The sequence below is a fragment of the Lichenostomus cassidix genome, chromosome 11, assembly GCF_008360975.1.
Source record: "Lichenostomus cassidix isolate B80296 chromosome 11, HeHo_3.0, whole genome shotgun sequence".
Taxonomy (NCBI): domain Eukaryota; kingdom Metazoa; phylum Chordata; class Aves; order Passeriformes; family Meliphagidae; genus Lichenostomus; species Lichenostomus cassidix.
The window spans coordinates 19734012-19753645 of NC_139492.1; the positions used below are offsets into that span (position 1 = coordinate 19734012).

At 40.7% G+C, this 19634-nt stretch overlaps 1 protein-coding gene across 8 annotated transcripts in view; it reads right to left on the reverse strand.

The window, feature by feature from the left end:
- Positions 1-19634, reverse strand: part of CHST8 (carbohydrate sulfotransferase 8) — a 179771-nt gene that overhangs the window by 119725 nt on the left and 40412 nt on the right. For 7 of the 8 annotated variants that reach the window (XM_085072083.1, XM_085072082.1, XM_085072078.1 and 4 more), the window contains exon 2: positions 16510-16733. The exons of the other annotated variant lie outside the window; for it this stretch is intronic. Coding sequence is in view for 2 of the 7 variants with exons in the window: in XM_085072080.1 (XP_084928206.1) it covers positions 16510-16618 (109 nt within the window). In the remaining 5 variants the exon portion in view is untranslated. The remainder of the gene's footprint in view (positions 1-16509; positions 16734-19634) is intronic. 8 annotated transcript variants of the gene reach the window in all.

Below are 19634 nucleotides of genomic sequence, written 5' to 3' on the forward strand. Positions count from 1 at the left end.
CATTTTGAATTTTCTTGGGTTAAGTCAGAAAAAGTGGATGTGTCAGCACAAGCTAGCAAATAGCAACTGTACTGCACGAGGATTTCAACTTATAGCAGTGCAAGGGAGAAGCTGTAAACCAGAGTAAAATATCCACAGACTGTACATGTTTTGGAACAGATCATTCCTTGCTTAAATGGTACTGAAGTCCATTGAATTACTTCTAATAGACAAGTTTGGACCAATATTAATCTGCAGCAGATGTTTGACTAATGAATGATTTGAAAGAGCTTGAGTGTATTGTGAAATAATTACCTGATACTGCAGTGTACTGCTTTCAGAGCTTGATTTAGTCTTACTTGTGCAGTAGAAACAATGATGCAGAAGTCAGAGTGTAAGTTTTCAGAACAATCACTTGGTTTTTGGATTATAAATAAAGAAGAACCCCAAATAATTTAATAATTCCAGCCTATAAGCGAAGTCAGAACCAGACTGATCTATGACCTAGCCATGGGCAGGCATTATTTTGAGCTTTGATGAGACAAACATTCAGAGAGCTGCTTTTCTCACATCACCTGCCTCTATTCCTCTCCCTCTTCAGCATCCTCCTTCCTTGCACATTATACACATAGGGTGACAGGGCAGGACTGTGCTGATGCAGCAGACGTGGTTCTTTGGTGCTCTGGATCTCTTGTTACTGAGAAGCTGCCCAGGGAAGCTGCTGTAGCTCACCTCTTTCCTGACAGTCCTGCTTAAAGATCTGAATTTGTTTTCCAAAAGTCAGTAGGAGTTATCATTGAATTCAGTTGCAATTTCCACTACCATTGCTGTTGTTTTGTGAATTCCAAGATTTCTTGAACTGATCCTGAAGCTTGATGATTCCAGGAACAGGCTGTAGGAAAGAGTCTTCTCTACACATCTTACTTTTTGCATCACTGTGTCACATATTTCTGGTTAAACCCCTCAATTTTTGGTCTTTGTCTCCCATGAAGTTCTGACCATGCAACCATCATGGGCTGCTCTGGGCATGACTGGGATGCCACAAATTCAGGTGAAGAACAAGGAGAGCAATCACACCATATGTCTTCTGAATTATGAGATTGGGAGAAAGATAATTTGACGAAGAGAAATTTACAAAGATTGGGTTCCTCTGCAAACATAAAAGGAGTTCTGTGAGAAATATGAGTGCTCCTGGGTTAGGGCATAACATGTCTTTTACTACTGAGAATACTGAAGAACCTTTACCTGACAGCAGTTTATCTGAGAGCAGACTACCTTGCATTTTCTTCTAAACCATTACATACTGCTTGGTGCTAAAGACAGGATATTTTAATGGATAGAAGGGCTGCTGATCCGAGCCACCATGGCAATTCCTATGCTCCTAATAACAGAGGTTGCTGTCATTTCAGTGACAACTAGCAGGAAAATCCTGTTACAGGAATAAGATCACCTAATCCTCAACTTTGGTACATGCTATTCACTATGATAGGTTTTTAGTTGTAAGACTTGTGCAGGCTACAATACTTTGTGAAAAAAATCCAGAAAATTCAGAAATTGTGTTAGATTACTTCACTCAAAAATGACAAGTTAGACATCTGCTATTTCAAAATTATTATTTTAACCTTTTTAATTGGCATAACTGCTTTTCTGTGCTGCTCAGAGTGACAATGTAGGAGACCCAGCAAGGTCTGAAGTGTCACTAGCAAAGTTCCTCTTTGCTGCATTTTTAGGTTGTTTACAAAGGTAGAAAGCAAGAAAAAGATATGTGGAGAGAGCCCACCAGGTACGTTCTCCACTTGGTGTTTGTGCTTGTATCATTTAAAACTTATTCATTAGGTGCAGCAAAGTGAGAGAAACACAGCAGGACTGAATGCAGGAGCAGCTGGTGGCACACTGGGTGCTCTGGGCCTCAGAACAGCCCATTGCTGTGCTCCAAGCACCTTTTCCAGGCACTGCCACTCCTTCCATGAGGAACAGAGGGGCAGTCCCTCAGCAATGAGGAGATCCAGGCTTTACTTAACAGTAGGCAAGTTCTGTTGGGTTTTTCCTTTCTTTCTAACAGGAGGGCTAACTCCATGAAATAGGAAATCTGCCCAAAATAAGGTGAGTTCAGAGTGACCTGTCCTTTATGTTTACTTGAAGAATAAAACAATTACATGAAGGAGGTTGATACATATTAGAAGAATCTTGTCGCTGTTGAGCAGCTAGCAGAGTAATGAAAGCACCAGTTCTCAGTGGCAAGAAGGAATGACCTTTATTGTTTTGATTTCATCACATATATAGAGTTCTCAAAAGTCACCCAGATTGGTCAGTCAGAAGCCTTCCCCCAGGCCTGATTGGCCAGGCCTGCACTGTCCAAGTTCTGGGACACTGTTCCAACAACATCCAAACTTTATCTTTATTTATAAAACACAAGAAAATTTCTCATGGGAAAAACCTGTGCTAGCCACAGCATCTCTTTCACTCTTGCACAGGCTGTCTTTGGACATGTGTAGCTGCCTAATGAACCTTGTGCTTTCCCCCCATTCATCCAACTAGCTCTTCTCAATGGGACTTTCTACTGTTCAGTATCTGAGGTTTTGCAAAGTATTTAGCACTAGTTCAAATCTGCTAACATAGAGTTACCAGTAGCTGATGGATTGAGATCTTTTTGTTGTGTTTGTTGTTTGAGAAAATTCCACCTAGCAGTCTACATACAAACTTTGACCCTGTGAACACAACTTAGCTCCAAAGGCCGTGCCATAACTTTCAGTCAGTGAAACGTTACTAAGGATTCTGTTCATTATCATTTCTGTTTCACAGACCTAGAGTAACTGCTGTGACTCTCTGTTCCCATGATATACGTGCTATTCTTGGCCTTTTATTGTACTTAATAGTTCCCTGGATTAACTTAACTGTGAGTTGGAGGCTCAGACTGCTGAAGCTCTGCTGTCTTGGACTGATGCTCTACAATTAAATATCAGTTACAGCAATGAAACAAAGCAATGAAGAATTCTTAAAAAGAAGAATGTTATAATTTTTCACAAAACTCTATTTATTATTTTAGCAACCTATATTACTCATTTCCCTTATTCTTCTCCAGAGCTCAGGATACACTTACTCAGTAGCTCTTTCAATTACAACTATCAGTATTACGATTCTTTGTCATGCTTTGTATTTTGTTATTCCAAGACTCTAAATATGTTCCTTTTTTCTTCCATGTTATCTTAAACATCTTTATAACAAAAGTGCTGCAAAAGCTATTGGAGAAAGATCAGTCTGTCTGACAACATCATTCTTTACAGCATGGTAGATTTTGAATAGAGGCCACCAGCTCTGCAAGATGAAGTAGCATTCTCTTTAACAAAAGAGGATAAGCATCAGAGGCATCTGGGGAAAACCTCTGATTCAAAGTGCTGCACTGTGAATATGAATTTTAACCAGAAAGAAAAAAACCCAGGGTATTGCTTTTAGTAAGCTGAGTTTAACTCTATTGAAACACAGGGGCTGCAGGAACTGGTAAGTGCTTGGGACACAATCCAAACCAAGTCAAATAGTAAAGTGACTACAGTCTTCAACAGCCTTTGAATCAGGTTTCCTACAGCTATTTTTAAAGTACATGGACCTCCACCTGCTTTAGGAGCCAACATAATAATGGAACAAATTAGCTTTTTATGTATATGAGTGCCTAAAACAATCCTATGAAGCTCCATGTGCCCAGTGCAGGCACAGGTTGAAAGCAGAGGCGTCACTGGAACCTGCTGAGATTGACTACTGGTGCTTTAGGGCCTTCCCACTCTAACTTGCCTGTTGGATTTCTTGATGCTGCCCTTATCCAGTCCCACTCACTTCCATAGGGGCTCACACTGCTGTCTGGGAAGGCAGACAGTGACTGAACGGAATTGTAGCTTAAAGGACGAGGTTGCACCAGCTATAGCAAGTGGCTACGTTCATCACTTCTGCATCCTTTTTTTTTGGGAAAGCTGAATTTTAAACCAAACTAACCATTCTGAAGCTTTGGTTATTTCCCCAGATATAACTTTCCCTTTCTGTTGTATCAGATATAGAAAGAAGTGTTAGAAGAGATCTGAAATATATATGTTTGCAGGAGGGTTAAAATGTGGTTGCTGTGAGCAGTTGTAGTGTATCTAACATGATCTGTACACAGCACTGCTTGGTGCTGGGGTCACGGATGAGCAGCATGGGGAACCACGGGGAGGGGAAGAGAGCTCTGCACCCTCAAAGACTCATCCTCAAAAGTTCTCCGAATAGTGACAAAGCAAATATAGCTTCTGAAGAAATCTGGCGCTGGGTTTTTTTCCCTGTAAAGCTGAGCGAGGCTGCAAAAAGGGGCATTAAGCGCAGGCACATTTACTGCTAACTGTGCTTCTGCACTGGCCTAGTGAGGAAATGCAACTTTTCAGCTGGGTGGTTATTTGTATCTGGGGTGGAGCACTCCTTATAGGTTGTACTTCAGTCTCCTTTTGGAAAGATTATTTCAGGTTTATAGTTCAAACCAAATGCATAGCTTTAGATTAATTTCTGGTAACAATATCCTTTAAACTGTAGTTTCAACCTCCATTAAGTCTGTGAGATACATTCTATGGACATACAGACATCTTGCTATTGAGGTTTGCTAAGTGTAAGCTTACTTTTCTTCCCTTAGTTTGGACATTTTAGTTACCTTAAAAGCATCCATGGATTTGAAAATGTAGTGTAGAATGGTTCCCACATATTTTGCATACCATTTTCAGACTGGCCTGGCCACCCCTCTTTAGAAGGTCCAAGTCATGGGGTCTGGCTTCACCTCTTCTTCATGACAGGAGCCTTATCAGAGAAACAACTTGTGGATTGTCCCATTCGGTGTCTAAAAAACCTGCTTGGCTACCTGCATCTGGGTTCTCATTTCCCATTTTCCAGGTGCCCCATAGCTGAGACACAGCTGTGGAGAAGACGAAAATGCAACCCAAATGCAGCTGTGCATTCAAGGAATGTTTGTCTTGTGAAATTTGTGACAAAGGATGGTTCACCTTGCTACATAAAAGAAATAGAGACAGATTCATGCAACTAGGCTATGAAAGCAGTCATTGCATGCAACAGGTCTAATAAATTCTTTGTTTAGGGAGCAACGTCACAGGCAGAAAGCAGAATTGCCTTTTCCCAAGGTAAGCCTCTACCACCATGCACATTCTTCACGGAGAAGATGGCAAATACTTTGCTGCTATCAAGACTACAGTTCTATGCTTACTTCTGGTTCCTCTAAAGGACTACAAGAAGATAGTTTGCCTTGCTAATTGCAGCTGATGTTTTAGCAAACGGGGTTTCTCTTGGAATATGAATAATTAATCCTTTGTTTGAATGTTTTAACAGCATCAGTGGTTGGTTGCTAAAAGAACAGAAACACAGAAACATTTAATTAATGAATATTAAAATATTCAAAAATTTTAAACTGCTGTCTCAGCAGTTCTTTGTGAAACATCTTTCATTTTAATCATATGACTATGTGTTAGTGATGGCATGGAAGCTGTGATCAAAGTGTCTGAATGCTGTAAAAATGCCTACAAACCCACACACCCTTCTGAACTCAGCTGGAGCCAGCATTTGCCTTGCACTCCTTAATTTGAGGAATTTGAAATCTAATTAAGATTAAATTGCAACAAAAGTATACAAGATGAAGTGTCACAAGGATGCCTTCACTGTTTAAGGTAGGGATAGGTTAGAAAGAGCAGATGTGGATGAGGGAGATGAAGGATAGCAGTGTACCAGGAGGGAGATTGCAGGCAGCTCCGTCCTGCTCCCCAGGCCATCTTATGGGGTATGTTTATAAGTCTGAGGTTTTTCCCTGTGCAAAATTATAAATAATGTCAAAACACAGCAAGGCTGGTGCTGCAGAAGTCTCTTCCCAAAGGCTCCAGTAAAGGGGGCAGGAGGTGCCGAGCTGGCAGCTGTGTGTGCTGAGAGTGCTGCTGCTGATCTGCTTGGGATCATTTAGGGCAAAAAGGAAAGTCTCCACACTTGGAAAGCTCTGTGGTGATAGAACATCCAAAACTGATGTGAAGGGTAAATCAAGTACAAATCAGCCTTTGAAGCTGAAGGAGGAAACCAGGAAAATTCCCTTGTCTGTACTGTAAGTTTCTGATTTCTAATCTGTGATTTCATGGAGGAAAGAAATTGTGAAACTGAATTTCTTTTAGGAACTGTGTCCTTCACTTATTTATGTGCTTTATGTGCTGCCCAATTTGTGGGGGGGAAGGGCTGCATTTGTGCGTAGGTGGTATTATTTTGGGAAATGTCTTTGTTAATTATTATCTACTGAAACATCACCTAGGAGATACTCTTTCTCTGACATGCAGCCTGATACTTCATGCAGAAAGAGATAACTTTTCCATAGTTCATTAAACGATGTTGTGGTGAACTTATCTCCACTGGGTCGCAATTAAGAAGTGAAGCCAGTGCCTTCAGACAGAAAGGCAGAGAATAACCAGAATACACTGAATATGTAATTTGATCTCTGGAAAAAAGCAAGAGGAAAAATATGGTGTGCAAATGTGTAGACATTAAGAAAGTGTTATGTTTCAAAGACTTGTATATGGAAGTATAATTAATTGTATCATTACCGCTCCTTAGAAATATTTAGTGCTTTAAAAATTTGAGGTGTACTTTCTAAGTTTGTTAACTACTGTAAGGTAAAGGTACTAAATATACATTTTCCTGCCTACTTCCCTTGTCTCCATTGTAGCACCCCTGGGAACTTCAGCCATACTGATTATGGACCCACTGCCTACTAACATGCATTATAAAACTGCAGTAAATTTTCTGTTGTATTCTCACTTAATTAAACATCTTTGTTTTAATAAGATTTTTTCCTTTAAAAAAAAGTTAAAGTATCTAGCAGAACTAGTCTCTCTATATGTTTTCCTACAAAACCCCCACAAAGCTCCTTTCATTAGATAATTTCAAATGCGAAGAATAGAAAAGGAAGTTGTCTCAGCTGATGTTTCTCAGACCTCCTTGCCCACCGTTCTGCTGCACATCTTTTTTTTTTCCTGCTCCTCTTCCACTTATGTAGCAGTGATATGGGAGAGATCATATGCCTTTTGCTCTTAACATTGTTATTATAATGGTTTGGTAAGTTTTGTTCATTTTGGTTTTCTCCTACAAAATATAAATAATCCCAAGAAGCTTTCTGCAGGTATTGGTGGAATATGCTACTGGACCAGGCAGGGATGTGGCTGGTTTAACATGCAGCACTGAACACCTGTATCACCAGTGAAGAGGTGTTATTTAACACCTGACTTGATACATTCTTGAGTAACTAAATTCCCTTCACTAGTAGGAGAATGAGCAGCTCATAAATACAGAATAACTGGAATTTTATTTACCTAGTGATTTAAGGATGCCTCCTGTTTACAAGGTAATAGCATCTCTTGAGCTGAATGAAGGGGAGGGGCAGGTTTTAATTTAACAGCTTAGAAAAAACAGATGAAAGGTTTCCACTGTTAGTATTGAGTGTTCACAATATCCAAGTGAACTTTGTGGCTGAGGTGCTGATGTTTGTTTTGACCATGTGAATGGTATTGCAGTCCTGTTTAAGTTCTCAACACAGTCTTTAGGATGAGTTTGAAACAATTACAGTGAACTACATACATAAAGTCTCAATGACTACTTTGAGACATAGAATTGCTTTGCTATGGCATAAAATTCCTGGTACCTTTCTGCAGATGGGTATATTTACTTTTGTGACTATTTGAATAGACACCTTCTCATTTGTTTACAGCGGAGTAGTGAGAGGAGTTTGTTTTCCTTTATGAGATAAGCATCATCATGTTTTCCTGAGTAGTTGCACACAAAATTAGAGGGCCCAATTAAAGCTGCATTCAGTTCACACAGAGTGGCAGTGATTGCTGTCTGTAATTTCTCCTGTGATTTGACTTATGGGTATTAAGTTGTGCAGGACTTCATTAACAAATGAAGTTAAGTCAAACAAATTAAAAAAAAAAAAAGCAACAAGCTGGAAACTAGTATGTAGGATCTTGGCCCTTGTGCACTACCTACAGCTTGAGAAAAGGAGTCTCCCCTCCCACCCCTCTCAAGTAGCCACTAGGCAAGTGACCAGTGTCTTCTGTTTCGGCTTGTGTTTTCTGTCCTCCTGACCACAAGAATAAGGACTTGAGTGTGTCCTCTGCTTCCATATCAGCCACTCTGACTGCAGTGGGTGTAGGTCATCCAAAGACTCATATAAATTCAGGCCTAAAGTAAATTCTAAAGCCAATATAACTTTGGTTGTCCCAAACATTGTCTGTGCCTTCATTACAGGAAGCTCAGCACTGCCAAATAGAAGGAGAAAGGTAAATGAATTAGAACACAAAAGGAACAGGGCAGTGGAGCACAGGTGCCTTCTTGTAGGTTGAGGAATTTCACTCACACCCTGCCTTTTTTGCCTCCTGAGGCTGTTCGGTACCAGACCTGTGCAACTCTGTGTGCACACACCTCAGTGGCACAGTAGGTTTTGCTTTCATCATTTAGGGATACCCAAAGTCTGTTAACACAGATTTCTTGGCTAATGTGCCACAAGGAGCAAAACATCAAACATACTGTCCCTGTAAAGAGTTGTGTGAGAAAATGTGTGGTTTCCAACTAAAAACAGGAACAGAAGATCCAAATTACTCCATTTCTGTAGGTATGGAGAGTGATTCTAAAGAAAAGAGGGAAACAGCATCTCTGAATTGCCCTGATGTGCAGAAGTGGCTGTGCAGGAAATCCTGGTTGGAGCATTTTGACCCTTAATCACCACATAGGTCTTCTGAAGTCGTTCAGACCAAAAAGTGACAAAGATGGGACTTAATTTCACAAGATCAAGAATATTCTGACCCTTGGCCAGCAGAGCCTTTGAGGCATTGGAGCTGAGCCACTCAGTTGATAGGGAAGTGCTTTTTTTCACTATTGCTAAGAGATAGGTCTTGTAGGACAGGACTGGTACAGAATAAGATTAAAATCAGTTAACCACCTTGTGTGTATCAAGTGCTAACAAATCCCAACCAGTCATTTATTTTCAAAAATAGATAGATTATTTGTTTGGAGAAAATGATAAAGATGTCCACAAGAAGCTGCTCTTGTGTAGGGCCTACACAAGATCAATATTTGGGCTTTTTTGCTTTCTTGACTGGTGCTTAAGCAGTAAACTGGCAGTTTTGATGCTGATACACAAAGAAAGCCATAATAGGGAGGAAAGGCACCTTTAATTTCAAGCTCCACTAGAATCATGAAAGGAAAATTAATGTTTACTAAATAAAAAAGGATGATATTGCTGGGGAGAGGAAGTTTTGGTTAAGCTTCTAAGGGAACATTAATAATTTTCAGAAATGGAAACATATATTATAAAACATGTTTAAAATAGCATAATGTGCAGAAAATCCAGAAAGTATTTTAAACTGACCTAAGCTCCTCAATATGTTATTATGTTTTAAAAATCACGCAAATTGAGTGATAGCTGGCATACGGAAGGAGGCTTTCTAGTTTCATTTTCTATGAAAAATTAAATACAGTCTTATATCTAGAATAAATGTTTTGAGGTGAAATGAAAGTCTGCTGACCAACTTCTACACATTTTTGTAATGCTTCTGCAAATTTCCAGGGGCATCTTAGAAGCATCCAGGCTCATTCCCGGGGAATATACTTTTAGAAAACTGCCACTCTGAGAGTCCTCTGACACAGTGCAGCCGAGTTATGCCCCTGATATGTTGCCAAGCACCATAAATCAATGCAGCTCTGAGATGGCGGGTCACTTTTTATTTTGGCAGACAGAACAAAGAAGTGTCAATCTCTGACAGTTTTTAAAACTAAGCTTTAAAGGAAATATCAAAGCTTCTATTTTTTTTTTTTTTGACCAGTCAGTATCAGAGAAGAAATATAGAAAGAGAGAGGATAGGGAAATTTGTGGAAGTGAAAGCTGCCCTTCAGGAGTGAGTCAGCACTACATCACTCTGGTTTTATGCTGATAAATACATTTGGATTAGGTGACATGGTCTTTATGCCATCAAATAAATGGGTAGGGGATCTCGTTCAGTCATCTGCTGCGTGTGTGAACCACTACAGTGGGATTAAAACTGCTGCTGGTAGTGCACTGGATTTGGTGATAATATCATAGTTAATATGGTTTGGTCTTGCATTTTTGTCATGGGATTTAAAAGTCCTCAGGTACCTTGAATCTTCTGCAGAGAATCCCCTTTATAACAGGAAATGGAAACACTCAGTGGGGCAATTGCCTGATGTAACACAATACAGCACAATCTATGAACAGCAGGGCAAGGCAGGAACAAATCACGGCAGCTTTGGATCCCAGTTCCACAGCCTTAACACCTCAGTGCTCTGACTCCTGTGAAGAACTCCCTGATGGCTGACAGGAAATACTGGTCATATTAATGCTGGTCTGCCATGTCTGAGAGTTGTATTTGTTTTACTAGGCTTTAGGCCCAAGAATGTTAACAGAAACTAAAAAAAAGAAAGAAAAGGAAAAACGCGGTGCCTTTGTAATACCATGTAATAAATAAATGCTGTATTTTTCATAAGACTGCCATAGTCTTATGGCATAGTCATGAAAGCAGGGAGGAAGTTGTAGGAGACAATCTCTGTATAGTACTTGTGAGAAAACAGCTTATTCATGATTACTTTCAACACTAGACTATATTTCTTTTGAACAGATTTGTACTGGCAGTGTGGTATAGGGTTTCCTTTGAAACCATCTGGCCAGTGTTTGATCCCCTATAGCAGTAGGCTGATTAAGACATTGCTAGCACTTCTTTCCAATGCGAAAAACAACCAGATTCACATTCACAGTGTAAACCATTTCAAGCAGCAGAAAAGGGAGTATCATACTCATAAGACCACATTTCCCTACTAAGTGCCTTGCCTCAGCAGACAAGGAAATACAACTTTCTCTTTTCATCACAGTAACTGCGGATCATTGGGAAGCAGTCTGCAGGGAAGTTCTACTAAAGAATACTCGGAGTATGTGATTGCAGAAGGTTCATCCACTCTTGAGTGGGTGCAACTATCCTCACACACGTAACAGTTGTTTCTTCTGCCTCAAAAGAGCATCAGCAAGCCCCTTCACCTCTGCTACAATCACCAGATTCTTTGCCCATCATTTTTGCAGATACTGTCAGTTAAGAAGCCGATTAAATGGCTTCTAGCTTATAAGGAGCAGTAAGCTGCAAATTGCAGGAAAATTACTTCTGAAATTATGTATCAATGCCAGCTCATTTTCAACTGTATTTATAGAAAGTTTCCATTCTGGCAAACAAACGGTGCACTGTGCACTGGGATAGTGTTATGGAAATGTACAGTGAGCGTGGAGATGTGCATAGGAGTGTAGTTTGTGAGTAACAAGGTGTGTGTGCTCTGAATAAGTAACTTTCAGTATAGCTATGATATTGGTATTTGCTCTAAGGCTGCTGCAATATTTGCTGTGGCACCCCTGCGCCTTCAGGGACAGCAGCATCTGTGTGCCAGCCCTTCCCTGCATCTCTGCTCCCTTCCTCTCCTCGCCTCCACACCCTCAGTAAAGCAGAAAATACAGAAGATGACAGAATAATGTTAGAAACTGGTCAATGAAGTAAGGATGGCAATCACTGCAGAATCTCAGTCAAATGAGTTTCAGGTTTGGTTATATTCATATTTGACTCTCACATTCTGATATAGTCAGAGTGCAAAGCCACTTCCATTCTACTCCCTGTTTTTATCCTTTTGGAGCTTTTACAATGTGGATCTTTTGAGATGTATTTTCCACTTTTTTTCTGCTCCCAGAAGAGCATATACATTCATCTTAAAAGTTCTAACTGAAAATTCTTACAAGTTTGTGAATTTGATAACCATATGGCAAACATGCAATAACTTCCCACGCCCCCAAGACTTATATAGAATATTATTAATACTTTCCCTATTTTTTATGAGGCAAAATCTCCTACTAAGAAAGTCTATGCCATTTTAGAATATCCCATTTCTTCTGACAAAAATCCATAGAGCACACAGTCTTAAGTACACTATCCAGCTCTAGGGATGGCAGCACAGCTATTTACTGTGTTCCTGGTGCTCATGACCTCGTCTGGCCACCTGCTATTCATGACCACAGTCCTGTCTCCAGCCCATGGACTGGCTGGTCTGTGGCTCAGAAGTTCTTGTGGTGTTTGAAATCCACCTGAGATCTGTCAGGATGGACCGTGTCCTCTGACTCTTCTTTCAGTGATGTTGTTTGTCCATCCAAGTTGCTCTCTCCTGTACCACCCAAACGCAGCTCTCACAGCCCAAGCTCTCAGTGATCTCATGACCTGCCGTGGCTGTGGCCAAGACTGGGAAGGCTCATTAGCCCTGCTGACTCTCCCACTGCAGACCCTGATACAGAGGAAGCATGCTTTTATGCTGAAGGAGCCTTCTGCTACCACGGGCCGAAGAGGACCCTTCTCTTTTGTGGTTCCAGGACAAACACATGGTGGACTGGCTACACATTTTTTTACTGTAAAGTTTTCTTTTCTACTGTAAAGTTTTCTTTTCATGTTTAATATCTTGTTACAGACAGGAGATTCATGCATTCAAAAGTCATTAGCATTAGGATGGGAATATATGTATTAAATTTTTCTTGTGCACCATGTGCAAATGTGCTTGACTTTTAGAATAAATCCTTTAGTGTGTCTGTTTAAGAATAACGGTATGATTACTGCAGAAGGCAAATTATGTATCATAAAATCATAGAGTCGTAGAATGGTTTGGGTTGGAAAGAACCTTGAAGATCATCCTGTTCCAACTCTACTGCCTGGGCAGAGGACACCTTTCACTAGTTCAGGTTGTTCAAAACCCCATCCAATTGGGCCTTGAACACTTCCAGGGATGGAGCATCCACAGATTCTCTGAGCAACCTGTCCCAGCTTTTCCCGGGCAAGAATTTCTTCCTTGCATCTGGTCCAAGTCCACCCTCTCTCAGTTTGAAGCCATTCTCCCTTGTCCTGTTCCTCCATCCAGATGGAGCACCTTTAAGCACTGGAACGGCCTCTAAGGTCTCACTGGAGCCTTCTCTTCTCCAAGTGAATACCTCCAGCTCTCCCAGCATGGCTCCAGAGCAGAGGGGCTCCAGCCCTCAGAGCAGCTCCATGGCCTCCTCTGGACTCTGTCCAGCAGCTCCAGGTCGTCCTGATGCTGTTCCCCAGGGCTGGAGGCAGCTCTGCAGCTGGGGTCTCACCTGAGTGGGGCAGAGGGGCAGAACCACCTGCCCCACCTAGGACATGGGTCCTGTTCTGGGTTGCCAGTGCACACAGGTGGGTCATGTTGAGCTTCTCAGCCCCCAACACCCCCCAGTCCTTCTCCAGTTCTCAGTCCACTCTTTGCTCAGCTTGTATTTGTGCTCCAATGCATGTGCAGGGTGTATATACAATTATACAGAGAGAATTATTAAAATAACATTGTGTTCTGGTATGGGGTGTGACTATCACTCATACCACTTCTCAATCCACATCCCTGTTTTATTCTGTGTTCTCCCTAGTAAGAGAATTCTTCATAGATGCCAAGAAAACAACTGGCCTAAGTGAAGTTATTGTCTCTTTAATGACTACAGGAATAGCTACTGAATTTAATATACTGCCTTGGGACATCTTAAGACACCCAAATGGCTGTCTTAAATATATCTGCTCAGAGTGATGTGTATTATATAAATAAAACTACACAGACAGCACATTTGTCAATCAGCAAAAAAGGCTCTACACCCGCTACCCTGGGCACATGTACTTCGTAAGCATTGGTTTCCAACAGATAAATGTAATCAAGGTTTATATGCTCACAGAAGCCAACAGGATGGGATTTTTTCACTTGAAAGATCAAAAGAAAATTGTAACTAATGTTGTGGAAAATTACTTTGATATTGCTTTTTCAGTACAGCATCACAATTAGGTAGCAATGTGAAGCACGGGGAAAGAATAAATGAATAGTAACAAATCAACACAAACAGCTACTGTCAGGAGTACTTTGCTCAGTGAAAGTAATGTAAGCATTACTTAAAGTTTTATAACTGTGGATTTTATACCGGTTTAAGTAGTACATCAAGGTCTCACCATCATGCTTGCTAGGACTAAAACAACCAAGATCAATTTCTGAAACAGACAGATAAAACTAAAGTACCAAAGTATTTTTATTAATCTTGTTTCATAAGTTGTACTATCCTAAATTAATGATGACTGAACATACTAACAGTGAAAAATGTCCTTTTGGACAATGCAAAATCTCCTATGCTGCTGTTTGGCAGAAAACAAATGTTACCAACTTCTCTCCAGCCCTGCTGATGAGATTCCAGCATCTGGCAAATGTGTTTTACTACACAGGAAATACAAAAGCAAAGGCTAATCCAGTAAAGCTTTGCCATGCAGAATGTGTTGCCCTAAGTAGCTTAATGATACGTGCATTTGTTCAATTCTCTCAAGAGAGCAATCAGGCAAGAAAATTACAGCAATATCCCATCTCCATTAGAACCAGGCCCCTTTATGGAGAAACACCCTGAGCAGAAAAAGGGAAAGAACCTTCTTACCACATCAAAAATGTCACCTGTGATTGACAGATTTTCACAGGAAACTGTCTAGGAAGGAAACATGCCAACCTCTTTTTTGAATGAAATTAATGGATATTTTTTCCTGGGTTCTTTAAGCCACCTAATAAGTTTTCATGATAACTGGTATCATTTTCAAAAGTAGTGGATATGAGGAGTTTCAGAGTCCACTGGGAGTTGAAAGCACTTAACATGCATGAAAATCAGCCAAACAGAAATAAGAGTAATTATATTGAGCACCTTTTACTCAAGGCTACAGTCTGGTTCTTATTAACATAAATAGTAACTAAATGTGAGAATCGAGGAATTGATTACACACCTTTGGAAGTAACATCATCAGTGGCATGTTCATGTTTTAGGTATCCACAGCAATCAAGCACATTACAGCGTGAGTTTCCCTGCCAGGGGTGGGAGCTCTGTTCAAACTTGCTTTTATTTAAATACGCTTGGGTGTCCCCTTCTCCAGTTACACTGCTCTCAAAAATTACTTCCCAGTGTACTACTATCAGCAGCCAGCATTCAAAAGTTTGTGGCAGAAAACAGGTCAAGGTGAGTGACTGATAACAAAAAAAAAAAAAAAGTAAAGAAATTGCACTGGTTTTGAGACAACACTAGAAAATCTTCTCTTTCAGGAGCAAAGACTTAACTTTTCAATGCAAAGTTACACATTCTTAGACGCATTAGAGTACTGCCTGCATCTACTATCCATACATTTTTCCTCCCACCCACAAACTACTGTCCAGTTACAGCTGAATGTGGCCAGTACATCTGGTTTTAATCTATACTCTTCTGCATCGAAGCATACAAAAATAAATTGCAAAAGCCTGAAGAGACTATTTAATTCTCTGCTTTGCACAACACTGAAGATTCATTACTTCTGTAGTTTCAGCTGAGTGGCTGCTTTCAAAATTGGTGTGAGTACAGTGGGATTAAATAAAACATATTAAAGTACAGATTGCTTAGTGACATGGAAACAAGTATTTAACAAACCTAGACACAGAAATTAGCAGTTAATGTAATTTAAGAATTGTCAGCGTTACAGTTCAGCTCCTTTTAAGATGTTAGTAATACTTTTATGTAGACACAGTTGAGTTTGCTGTATGATGAAGATGTCAAATGAATAGACTTTTTATGAAGCATTTGTTTAGTCAAGGGACACTTTCAGTACATATAAGAGAAAACACAGGGACTGAACCCCAGCACACAGTGGCATTATCCTGAACCAAAGTAACTGCACTGGCATTTGTCTATGCTCTAAAGCAGCCTTCAATTACACACATAGTCAAAGGGAAAAGGACTGTAAGTAAATCATGAAATCTTGCGTCGTTTCATACTTCCTGTGTTTGTCCCTTTAAGAGGGAACTACTATTTCACCCACAATTTTCTAGTTCTATTGCTGTGGTCTTCGTGGCTCTTCACAATTTCAAGTTAGCAGTGCAGGAAGATGGCATGCATATGTATAATAATTATGAAAGGTTTAATTGAAGTTAAGCAAATTAAATGAATGAAACCCAAAGTATTTCATGTTTATGGTGTGACTCATTCATATATCTCTTATTTTGCATGACACACTGAATACCAAATGCAAGCAAAGGTAAATTCAGGCGTGGATTTCCAGAAACATAACTTTTGGTGACATCTCTCATTTTCACATTTATAATGATATAGTTGGTAGCAGACGTTGATCTCAACTTTAGCAAAAACTTAACTTCACCCAGCTGGACCCTGTGAACATTGGTAAAGATCCCTGTATAATCAACCAATTAAATGGTTCTTGGAACTATTTTTCAGAAAATTCTTTTTTTTTTTTTAAGAAATTGACAATTACTTTCAAGATAGCCTTCATTAAGAATGACATACCTTTTTTGAGGCATCCTCTGTGAAAAATGTAAAACACTTTGAGAATATAAGTAGAAAATATTGACCATGAAAGGGCAAGTGATTTAACCAGAAATAGGAATGCTAACCTGGTGTCTGCTGATGAACTATTTCTTCTGGATCCTGCAGGTGAATGAAGACAACGAGCCCAACTGCTCCAAACAGCAAGATGAAGGAGAACATACATGTCAGCCTCATAATTACTGTTCTCAGATCAATCCGGTTCTGACCCAGGAAAAGAACTGCATGCGATCTCCAGGACACTCTTCACTCATAGTCTCATCCTCTCATCCGGAAGTCTGGTGTAATATGTCTACAAGAAGTTAAAAACCAAACCCCTAAAACTTAGCATATAGGGCATTTATTTTTAAAATGCAGATTAGTAAATTTAAGCTCTCATTCAGACCAAATAACTGATTTCTCTAGCATTTCTTTTGTACAGTTAATTGCAATCATCCAGTCTATTTCTGCCCCATCAGTTTGTCTTTAATTTTAGGTCCTTGTTTTTAACATGTTGAAAGGACAATGTAGTATATAGTTAAAAACTGCATTTTGGGAAAAATGGTCATGCCATTACTGCAATTTTCAGAGAACTCCCTCTCAATAGTTTACTTTATTCAAGAGAAGCATGTATCACTTTTAATTTTTATTTCTCACTGATTAAACTATATGAAAACCATAAAGGGAGATAATATGCAAGGAACAATCACAAAAGTTGCACATTCGTGCCCAACAGAGAACTGGCAGCTGCTGCTTCACCTCTGAGAAAAACAGTCGCACTCAAACCGAGCACCACAGCTCACCCATTGAAGAAGCTCTGAAGGCAAATTGATTTCCAAAGGAAATCCTGATCACAGTGCTTGGATCACCTTTTACCGGCTTACAATAAACACAAGGGAAGAGCGTGGGCAGGATGCAGGAGTCTGCAGGAGCCACAGACACAGCTGCCTCTCGTCCCCTGGGAGCTCCCAGTGAGGTTCCAGGTCTGTTCTGCAAATCCTCACTGCTGGTTCTGACACTTGCTGCTAGTGCAGTCCAGGAGCAGCCCTGGTCCCTCACGGGCCTGTTGTGTGTTGCTCTGAACCCCTCACTGAGCACAGCCCTGAGGCTTTAAGCCCATGAATAGTCCTGCTGGAACCAACGTCTGTCCTCGTACGATACTAAGAAGTAAAAAAGTGAAGAAATGGGAATCAGTGAGGAAAACTATTACTAGGGCCACATGGCTTTATTAAGTGAAATAAATGCTCCTGCCACAGAGCTATGCCAATCCTGCATTTTTCAGTAACACAAGGAAAGGTGCACTAGGGCACAGGCAGTAGAACTTGTTCCCAAAATGTACCCAGATTTCTTAGCAGAAAATTATTGAACACATTGGCTCAGCTGGAGGTTAGCAACAAGCCCTTTGCTCTTCTCATATTTTTTATTGCATATGTGACCTGATCTAAAGGAAAGGTTTTGAAGCTGGTCTTTGTTTACATCGGGGATTTTACAAGTATGGAAAGACTGTGTAACATCAGTTTACAGGCAGGATGGGTTGGGGACAGATGATGATTCAAAGCAGTTATGTCAGGAAAAGTCTTTAAAGATTTGTTCTTAATTTGCCTGAAATATTTGATGTTGAGTATCTTGTATGCTTTTCATGGTTTCCTTAGCAAGATTTTAATTTTCTGCAGTGTACTGTCATTCTAAATTTCTAAAATGCATCAACGAAGAACATGAGTTGTGAAAAATGAAGTAATTTGATGAAGCCATTCTGTGACTGACCGATAGGGTTATTAAGGTTATTTAGTGACAACTGTATTTATTCAGTGTGTAAAGCAGCCAGAGTGACAGGCCAGAAACACTGGTGGATGCTTATATCTTAAATGAATGCAGAGCACTAAGTGCTCTCTATGCATAAATAAATTCAGCTTTATTCTCTGTTCAAATTTTGGCAGAGAGTAACTGTGTAATTTTTTTTCACCTTAAATCTTTCTTATTCCTTTAAAAGTGAAACTAAAAAAAATATCTCTAAATTTTTCAGCACTAGCAAAGCTAGGTTATTTTAAGTCCCTGTGCAGGTCCATCTGTGCCTGTCATGTGCAAGTACATCTAGTACGGATGGACATTTGCATTTACTACATATATGAGGTTTTCTCACTCTGGGGAGGCAGGGGAACCCCAAAACCCCACAAAAGAGGTTCCCCCCGTGTGCTTATCACGCTGCTGTGGGCAGGGTGGAGCCGGGACCTGTGGGACCCGAGCCTGGGCTGGCTTCTCGAAGACAGGACAATAGGAGCCTCGGTGAATAAAGGAAATGCAGTCTCTCAGCCTTGGGAATCCAGGGTTTATTGGTAGGGATGACAAGGAGGAGAAGGCAGATGGGACCGGGACAGAACGAGGGGGCAGAAGGCAGCCGGGTTCTGAAGAGCCAGGAGCCCCGAACGGACGCGAACATCGGGTTAAGAGGGATGGAAATTGGGAGGGGTTTTGAGAGGATAGCCAACCGGGACGCAGGGGATACAGACTGACAAGGGCTTCAGGGAATGGGGGTGCAAGGAGGGAAGATACAGAACTTTTAGAAACCAATAATAACACTGCGGGTAAAGAACTTTCTAGCTATTAACTGAGTATGGGATAAGGGAAGGCAGATATGCAGTGCCAATCAGACACACTGCTACACATACACTTACTTTTAAATACCAATGCCAACTCTAAAGCCCTAGGGGAGTCAGATTAGCCTTCAAAGCAACTATGTTACAGTTCCAACAATTGCTGTTATGAGCAAACAGGGAACACAACCCACCCTCTGTCTGGTTCACTATAGTATTTGGCTACACAGGCAGGGGTTTGGATAAATGGGCACTTCCAACCAAACCAGCAAGGCTGGTACAACACCAAACTCACACCATAATTTTGTAAATCTGTCCGGTCAGAGCTTTCTAGGACTTGTATTTGGTTTCCTAACATAAAGGTTTTCCCTTTTGTCACCTATTTATGCTCTCTGCACGCCCATAGTGGGGAGGGAGCTACCACTGCAGCTTTCTAGAACAAGCACAAGGCAGGTGCCTCGCCCAAGGTTTTTCAGGGAGGCTGTGATGCTGCAGAGAGCTGGAGGGTGTCCCAGTCTCCCAGCCCTGGCAGGTGGTAGCAGTGCTGCCCTTCCCTGCTGGGAGTGCCCCAAGCTGATGGGACACAGAGCTGGTGAGAAATGCAGAAACATCACTTGAGAGGG